Consider the following 8,856-nt stretch of genomic DNA (forward strand, 5'->3'; position numbering starts at 1 on the left):
TACCGGTCATCTTTTAAAAAAAAAAAAAGCACCTTCTGATAGTATTTTTTGTGGGGGGGGGGGGCTGGCTGGTACAGGGATCTCAACCCTTGACCTTGGTGTACAACGCTGCTCTCTGACCAGCTGAGCTAACCAGCCAGCCCCCATCTGATAGAACTTTCTGTGATTCTGTTGTCACCTCGGCTGCAATAGTTGAGTTCTGTTATAGATGGAAATGTTCTCTATCTGAAATGTGGCTAGTGTGATGGGGAACCAAAGTTTTACTTCAATTTTAACTAAATTTTTTTTGGGGGGGAGGGGCGACTGGCTGGTACGGGGATCTGGATCCTTGCCCTTGGTGTTATGACACTGTGCTCTAGCCAACTGAGCTAACCGACCAGCCCTAAGTTTAACTAATTTAAATGGCCATGTGTAGCAACCGTGACTGACACTGTAGTTCTGTGACTCCAGCATCTTCTAGAAGTTGTGTTGGAGTTGGGAGAATTAAACTAGACCAAGAGTTTCTTTACAGGGGTGGGCACCGGCATTGCCTGGGGGGCTTATTGAAACACAGAGTGCCGGGCTCCATCCCTGGTGTTTCTGATTCAGTACAGCAGGGAGCCTGAGAATCTGCATTTCTAGCAAATTCCCAGGGGATTCTGATGCTGCTGATCTGGGACCACACTTGGGGATTCAGGACACTAGATGATGTAGGGCCCATTTGCTGGACTTGTCTGTTTATCTTGTTGGGGCGACCCCGCCCCCCCTCTGGAGGAGGGTGTGCTTGTCTATGTTTTGCTTTTCCAAGGTGGCACTTAAGGAGGTGATCAGTGGATGGGATTAATGACCCCTTTATACATCGCATGGTCCTCTGGGGTTGAATGCAATGCCACAGCAATGGGAACCCCAAAACATCTGGGTGCACACACCTATACTCCTAAGGGCTTCCTCACCCAGCCACCTGTGGGTGGGCAGGACCCTCACAGTTTGGCCCCTCCCCCCAGGTCACCTTCCACAACCCTGTCATCGAGAGGATCCCTCGGCTCCAACGGCAGAAGAAAATCTTTTCTAAGCAGCAAGGTGAGGGGATACTTCAGGGCTGGGGAGAGGACAGGGGTCCCGGGAGTGTCACGGAGGGTGACACCTGTCCCCATCCCCCTAGGGAAGGCATTTCAGCGAGCTCGGCAGATGAACATCGATGTTGCCACGTGGGTGCGGCTGCTTCGGAGGCTCATCCCCAACGCCACAACCACAGGCACCTTCAGCCCCGGGGCATCTCCAGGACCTGAGGCCCAGTCCACAGGGTAAGGAGGGAGGGCCCCATGGTCCCTGCTGCCCCTCGTTGCTTCCCAGGGTGCTGGGTTCCAGACATACCCTGCTCCCCTCTGCTGCAGTGACATATCTGTGGAGAAGCTAAACCTCGGGACCGATTCAGACAGCTCACCGCAGAAGAGCCTGCTGGGTCCTCCTTCCAGCCCATCGAGCCTGGTGAGCATCCCCCTTCTCTGTCCCCCCAGGCCTGCTGCAGGCTCAGAGACTGCCAGGAACTTCCCCGGGGTCATACAGCACCTGTCTGACAGAACCAGGGCCCGGTTCTCTCTCCTGGTTCAAAACGTGAGTTTGGGAGCCAGGCTGCCTGGTCTGCCACCTCCTGACTGTGTGACCCACGTCGAACAGCTTCACCTCTCTGTGCCTCAGTGCACTGCCCTGTCAAACAAGCATGTTTCAAACTCATGTGAGTGACAGCAGTCGAGATGGCAGTGTTCACTAGGCAGGGGTTACGGAAAGAAGGGGGACACAGGAGAGCCTGCTAGAGTGGTGGAAATGCTCTCCATTGCAATCTAGGTCAGAGGCCTCCATGTGTTTTCCACAAGGGGACAGATAGGTGACAGTTTTGGCTTTGTGGGCCAGACAATCCCTGTCTGCATCATAGAGCGAAAGAGCCACAGACAAAATACACATGAATATGCATGGCTGTGTTCCAGTAAAACCGCACTGGTGGACACTGAAGTTTGAATGTCATAGAACTTTCATGGGTCATGAAATATTATTCCTCTGTAAAAATGTTTTTTCCCAACCATTTAGAAATGTAAAAACCATTCTTAGCTCTCGCAGACCATACCAACACAGGCTGGCCTGCTGGTCAGCATTTGCCAACTCTGAGGCTGGGTGGTGGTTACCTGTGAGGATTTATATTATCTTCCAATTCTATTTTTTCATGAACTTTTTAAAGTATCCTGGTACATGTAACAGCTGGTTCCTTTGCCCACCTCGCTGAACGCACAATTACACATCTTTATTTGTTTATTTTTTTGGCAGCTGGCCGATATGGGGATCTGAACCTGTGACCTGGGCGATATAAGGCTGTGCTCTAACCAACTGAGCTAACTGGCCAACCCTGGTTGAATGTTTAAAACAGTGTCTATAGTACCTGCTTGTGATGGACCAACAGGTCATTTTTTTTTTCTGTTTTAAAAACTGATTTTGATTCTTTTCAAAGTTATATGTGCATGTGGTATAAAGAATTAACAGTGTCTATAGTACCTGCTTGTGATGGACCAACAGGTCATTTTTTTTTTCTGTTTTAAAAAGTGATTTTGATTCTTTTCAAAGTTATATGTGCATGTGGTATAAAGAATTAAGACTAGGGCCGGCCCGTGGCTCACTCGGGAGAGTGCGGTGCTGATAACACCAAGGCCCCGGGTTCGGATCCCATATAGGGATGGCCAGTTCGCTCACTGGGTGAGCGTGGTGCTGACAACACCAAGTCAAGGGTTAAGATCCCCTTACCGGTCATCTTTAAAAAAAAAAAAAAAAAAGAATTAAGACTAATACCAAACAAATAGATAAAATACATTTGGAATATAAAATACATTTGTAATATAAAATGTGCTGGGGAGAAAAATAAAGCAGAAAAGGCAGATGAGGGCTGGCTGATTAGCTCACTTTGGAGAGGGTGATGCTGATAACATCAAGATCAAGGTTCAGATCCCCGGAATGGCCAGCTGCCAAAAAGAAAAAAAAGAAAGAAAAAGGACAGGGGTGTTGAGGGGTTCTGTTATTTAATACCATGGTCAGCTGACCACCTACAGAGGTGACATTTGAGTAAAAGCCTAGGAGGAGGGAAGAGCCATGTAGGTGTTTGGAAAAAGAGTGGTCCAGGAAGAGACAACAGCCGTGCACGGGTCCTGGGGTAGGAGTGTGCCTGGCGTGTTCAGGGCACAGGGAGGGGAAGAGTGTGGCTGGAGGGGAGGGAGCGAGGGGGCAAGTGGGAGGAGAGGTGAGGAGAGAGAGGGGAAGTGACAGATCGTGCAGGGACTCAAAGGCTATTGTGGTTATGGGGAGGGCAGAGGTGACTGACATCCCCACTTTGACCTCCTCGCTCCGCTGCAGAGTTCCCCAATCCAGGAAACTACCACTGCTCCCCAGCTGCCTGCAGAGACCCAGGAGACCCCAGGACCCACCCTGTGCAGGTGATGCCCCTGTCCCGACCCCCCACTCACCACCTCTGCCTGCTGTCCCCGTCCGTACCAGTGTCCTCTTTCCACAGCCCTCTAAGGAAGTCACCCCTGACTCCCAGGACCCACCCTGTGCAGGTGATGCCCCTGTCCCGACCCCCCACTCACCACCTCTGCCTACTGTCCCCGTCCGTACCAGTGTCCTCTTTCCACAGCCCTCTAAGGAAGTCACCCCTGACTCTCGAGGATTTCAAATTCCTGGCAGTGCTGGGCCGGGGTCACTTTGGGAAGGTGAGGTGGAGGGCAGGGAGTTGGGGGGCTGGGAGTTCAGACCCCTGGGTCCTGGGCTGGCCACTCAGGCCGTCCTTACCCACTGCTGTTCCAGGTGCTGCTTTCCGAATTTCGGTCCAGTGGGGAGCTGTTTGCCATCAAGGCTTTGAAGAAAGGGGACATTGTGGCCCGGGACGAGGTGGAGAGGTGGGCACCCTGCTCCATCCCTCTGGGGACCGCTGTCTTCTGGGAAGTGAGAGACAGAGCTGTCCTCTCCTTGGAGCTGCAGGCAGAGCAACTTGTAATAGTCCCTGGCGCTTATTAGCCTAGAACTTAAGATAATAATAGCTCTTAGAAAGTAGGTATTCAGTAGCTCATTTGTTCCCCCTGCACCCTATAAGATAAATAATGTTAATTTCCCTATTCTGACGACACAGAAAGGTTGGACAGTTTGTGCAAGGCCACACAACGAGTAAGCAGCAGGTGCAGGATTTGAACCTAGGGACTCAGGCTCTGAGGCCTGTGCTCTTAATGGTGCCACCTCACTGCCTGTACTTTGGGATAAGGGCCCTGGGTTCAAATCCCAGCTCTGCCAGATATGCTTGGAGATCCTGGGAAGTCATTTCTCCCTTCAGAACCTCAGCCTCCTGATATATAAAAGGGAAGTACTGCCTTCTTTGCAGGGTTGTCAGGTGGATTAAACGAGAGGATATATCTAGAGCACTGGCACAGCTCCTGACCCCTGTAAACACTCAGCAGAAAAGCAGTGAGATTGTCCTCAGTCCTCTCAACATCTTTTTAATAATCAGGAACCCAACTCAGAAAAGGATTAAGCAAGTAAAGGAATTTATTGGTCTGGATCAGAGAAGTCCAGGGGTGGGCTGCCTTCAGGCATGGCTGTATCCAGGTGCTCGGATGATGTTTCTCGGTTCTGCTTTCCTCTGTGTAGACTTTTCTTGCAGTCCTCTTGTAGGGGATGAGATGCCCCTTACCCCAACAACTTCAGGCTCATCCACCAGCTTTAGCCTTTCTTCCTTAATAATTCCAGGGGAAATTCTGGGATTGTGCCCCATTAACTTGGTTCACCCATCCCCAAATCAATCTCTGACCAGAGAGATGGGGTGCTTCAATTGGCCTGGGCTTCCTGCCCACCCCTGGTAGTTCCCCAAAGAGAAGTCAAGGGGCTGTTACTAAGATGATGGATGGATTCTGGGTGCCTGTTTAGCAGACAGGGCTGTTGAGGTTCAGAGATATGAAGCAACTTGCCTAAAGTTACACAGCCATGTGATGCCCTCAACAGACATCTGTTGATTGAGGACTCTTGGGAATTTGAGTCAAGAGTAGAAGGCAGCTATGGTCTCTGACCCCTGCCACCCGCCCCCTCCCCTCCCAGTCTGATGTGTGAAAAGCGGATCTTGGCGGCAGTGACCAGAGCACGACACCCCTTCCTGGTGAATCTCTTCGGCTGTTTCCAGACGCCGGAGCACGTGTGCTTTGTAATGGAGTACTCGGCCGGTGGGGACCTGATGTTGCATATCCACAGCGACGTGTTCTCCGAGCCCCGTGCAGTCTTTTATTCTGCTTGTGTGGTGCTGGGGCTGCAGTTCCTCCATGAACACAAGATTGTCTACAGGGACCTGAAGTTAGACAATTTGCTCCTGGACACCGAGGGCTATGTCAAGATCGCAGACTTTGGCCTGTGCAAGGAAGGGATGGGCTATGGGGACTGGACCAGCAGGTTCTGTGGGACCCCGGAGTTCCTCCTCACATGGCCTTACTGCCCCCAGGGATGGGCTATGGGGACCGGACCAGCACGTTCTGTGGGACCCCGGAGTTCCTGGCACCAGAGGTGCTGACGGACACGTCGTACACACGGGCTGTGGACTGGTGGGGGCTGGGCGTGCTTCTCTACGAGATGCTGGTTGGTGAGGTGAGGCCCCAGGTTGCCCCTACCCTACCAGTTCCTTGGATGGCACTGGAACCTGCGTGTGCCCAGGGGTGAGGCTGATCGGTGCATGGGTGGTTCAGTGGTAGAATTCTTGCAGGCCAGGGGTGAGGTGGAAATCTGCCCCTGCCACATGCCGTGTGACTGGGGGCTGTTGACTTCACCTCCCTGGCCTGTTTCCACATCTATAAAATGGGAATCCTTAACTCCCTGTGCAAGCCAGCACCCGAGTGAAAGGTGCAGTCACAGCGGAGGGCTCAGGTGAGGTGGACTTGCCAGAGGAGGGGCCCAATTCACCTGGCTGTCCCTGTCCCCAGTCCCCATTCCCAGGGGATGATGAGGAGGAGGTATTTGACAGCATCGTCAACGATGAGGTCCGCTACCCCCGCTTCTTGTCGTCGGAAGCCATCGGCATCATGCGAAGGGTGAGGACTGCCCCGCATGGGGTGGGCCTAGGGGAGGGGCTCTGGGGCCCCAGAAGTGGACAGACCCTGATGCAGCGCTTTCCCCCCCAGCTGCTGCGGAGGAACCCAGAGCGGAGGTTGGGGTCCAGCGAGCGGGATGCAGAAGATGTGAAAAAACAACCCTTCTTCAGGGTGAGGTCTCCCCAGGGCCTGGCCATCCCCCCACCACCTGGCCATTCCTCCCACCAAGAACCATTTCACACCCCCCACCCCTCAAGGCCTAGTCACTTCACCTCAAGGGTCTCATTGCCCCCAGGCCTTGTCATTCCCCTCAAACACTGTCAATTCCCTTTGATACCCTCACTGCCTTCCCTCTCCCTCCTTGCCCCCCCCCAGCCCCATCCCCATCGACCCTCCTACATCCACATCGACTCCAGGCTGGCCCGGTGGGGGGCATATCCCTGTGTATAAGCCCAGGCTCCCCCACTGACCACCAAGGCCCACCCCCACTGTGATCCTTCCTGAGCCCCTGGTCCCCTCTACTCCCCGCCTCTTTTCTTCTGTCTTGTGGCTCCTCATGCTGGTCCCCCAGACCTGGGACTGACTCCTCCTGCAGCCTCCCCATTCTACTGCCCACGCTGACCCTCTTTCCACCCTCCACCCCCCAGACCCTGGGCTGGGACGCCCTGCTGGCCCGGCGCCTGCCACCGCCCTTTGTACCCAAGCTGTCGGGCCGCACCGATGTCAGCAACTTTGATGAGGAGTTCACGGGGGAGGCACCCACGCTCAGCCCTCCCCGCGATGCGAGGCCCCTCACCGCCACCGAGCAGGCCGCCTTCCGGGACTTCGACTTCGTGGCCGGGGGCTGCTAGCCCCTCTTCTGTACCTGCCCCCGCCCCCAACCAAGAGCTCTTAGTTTTTAAAAAGGCCTTTGGGGTTTGCCCCAGCCATGCATCCTTCGTCTCTTGTGCTTAGAAATGGGGTGGGAGGGGCCGGCCCGTGGCTCACTCGGGAGAGTGTGGTGCTGATAACACCAAGGCCACGGGTTCGGATCCCATATAGGGATGGCCGGTTCGCTCACTGGCTGAGCGTGGTGCTGACAACACCAAGTCAAGGGTTAAGATCCCCTTACCGGTCATCTTTAAATAAAAAAAAAGCAATGGGGTGGGAGGTCGTGTTTGGAGGTGGGGAGTGACAGGGAGGTGTCCTGGGCTATGATGGGGGTCATTTGAAGAGGGTTACGGGAAATCGGGGCTGTTACTTTGGTGGGGATCGTGGCTAAGCTGTGATGGGGGGCTTGGAGTTGTGTTGGGGGCATTGGGGTTTCGAGGCTGTGATGGGGAGTGATTTGGGGATTGGCTCTTGGGGCTGTGTTGGGGAGCTCAGGGCCATAATGAGCAGAATGGTTGCGGGAATCTGTCCTAGAGGCGCAGGGGCAGGAAGTGCCCCCCGCCCCCTCCAGGCCCTCCCGCTCTGCTCCTAGCTGGGCCCCAGCCCCCAGGCTGTGGCCGTGGCGTTGTGCGCATGCTCGTGCTGCTCTGACTCCCCGCGCCGGGCATCCGAGCGTCCGGTGTGACTGCGCCGTCGCGTGGCAAGTCACAGAACTGCACTCGCCCCGGATGCACCTCTGCCGCCCCCACGTGGCGACCGTGGGTCGTGCAGCCCCGACGGGACACACAGCCCGGGACTCTCAAAATGGCTGTATTCCCTAAAGACTCCGCGCCGCGCACCTGTGCCAGGCCAGGGTGGACTGGCTTAGCCGCTGGGTCTCCGGGCACGCTTAGAAGTGGCTGAGGCCACTGTGCCGGGAGCTGCGCAGCGAGCTGGCCTCCCAGGCGCTTGGGGTGAGGCCCAGCCCTCCGGGGCCGCCCTTGGCGCCGGCCCTCGGGGGCAGGAGGCGAAACAGCTGGCGCAGCACAGCCTGACGCAGCAGGATGTACACCCAGGGGTCCAGAATCTGGTTCCAGGAGGCAAGGCGCACGGCTAGAAACAGCGGCCGCTGCAGGGAGCTGGAGCTCCAGCCCCCGACGGCCAGCACCACCAACACCTGCAGGAAAAGCCGGAGTGAGCGTGGGGTGGGTGTAAGAGGGGGGGGCTAGGGTGGGTGGGGACGTGGCTGGGATGGAAGAAGGACGGGTGCAGGGGCGGAGCGTCACAGGTAGGGTAAGTGTGGGAGCGGACTATGGAAAGGGGTGCAGAAGCAAAGGCTTTCGGTGGGTGGGGGCTCCGGCAAGAAAAGAGAGAAGTCCCAGGTATCCCGAAGGTCACGGGAGAGGAGAGAAACGAGGTGATGGCGTGGAAGAGGGCTCGGGAATGAAGCGTGCGGCTTAGAAGGGCGGGGCTGGAGAGAAGGTTTGTGTGGGTCAGAGTGGGCTACAAAGACCCCGGGGAGGAGGAAGGTAAGGGGGCTGGGAGGAAGGATGGGACGTCAGATGGCGAAGGCAAAGGGCTCTCCTCGCAGGTGGGGCCTCCAGGGGGCGGAGCCATGGCTGGGTAAGGGACAGAGGCCCCGGGTATCCTAGGATGGAGAAGGGTGGGGAGGTGGAAGGGAGGGAGCGGGAAGGGCCGTGGCTCGAGAGGCAGGTGCGCCCCTCACCAGCAGCGGACTCCAGCAGATGCACGACACCATCATGATGCCCACGAGCTGGCCCACCATCTCCACGTCGTGGGCGCGGGCTCTACGCGATGAGCCGCGGCCCCGGGAGATGCCGAGGGTGGCGGAGGTGGAAACGATGGACGAGGCGGAGGAGGCAGAGGCTGAGCGGGTTCCGCGCGGCCCCCCACGACGGCGGCTGTCGGG

The 8,856-nt window shown here is 56.1% G+C and overlaps 2 protein-coding genes across 2 annotated transcripts in view; one reads left to right on the plus strand and one right to left on the minus strand.

Moving 5' to 3' along the window:
* The window catches only part of PKN1 (protein kinase N1), a 31,120-nt gene extending 24,110 nt beyond the window's left edge, over positions 1-7,010 (plus strand). Inside the window, exons 10-20 of the mRNA XM_008566029.1 lie at positions 984-1,059; positions 1,142-1,283; positions 1,374-1,467; positions 3,373-3,452; positions 3,653-3,728; positions 3,823-3,914; positions 5,101-5,423; positions 5,495-5,637; positions 5,970-6,077; positions 6,168-6,248; positions 6,725-7,010. Coding sequence (XP_008564251.1) covers positions 984-1,059; positions 1,142-1,283; positions 1,374-1,467; positions 3,373-3,452; positions 3,653-3,728; positions 3,823-3,914; positions 5,101-5,423; positions 5,495-5,637; positions 5,970-6,077; positions 6,168-6,248; positions 6,725-6,928 — 1,419 coding nt within the window. The 3' untranslated portion in view covers positions 6,929-7,010. The remainder of the gene's footprint in view (positions 1-983; positions 1,060-1,141; positions 1,284-1,373; positions 1,468-3,372; positions 3,453-3,652; positions 3,729-3,822; positions 3,915-5,100; positions 5,424-5,494; positions 5,638-5,969; positions 6,078-6,167; positions 6,249-6,724) is intronic.
* A 256-nt stretch (positions 7,011-7,266) lies between these two features.
* Positions 7,267-8,856, minus strand: part of PTGER1 (prostaglandin E receptor 1 (subtype EP1), 42kDa) — a 4,084-nt gene continuing 2,494 nt past the window's right edge. Inside the window, exons 2-3 of the mRNA XM_008566048.1 lie at positions 8,653-8,852; positions 7,267-8,103 (exon numbers count right to left, since the gene is read on the minus strand). Of these exons, the coding sequence (XP_008564270.1) occupies positions 7,837-8,103; positions 8,653-8,852 (467 nt within the window). The 3' untranslated portion in view covers positions 7,267-7,836. The remainder of the gene's footprint in view (positions 8,104-8,652; positions 8,853-8,856) is intronic.

Source organism: Galeopterus variegatus, unplaced genomic scaffold (genome assembly GCF_000696425.1).
Source record: "Galeopterus variegatus unplaced genomic scaffold, G_variegatus-3.0.2 Scaffold218, whole genome shotgun sequence".
Classification (NCBI taxonomy): Eukaryota; Metazoa; Chordata; class Mammalia; order Dermoptera; family Cynocephalidae; genus Galeopterus; species Galeopterus variegatus.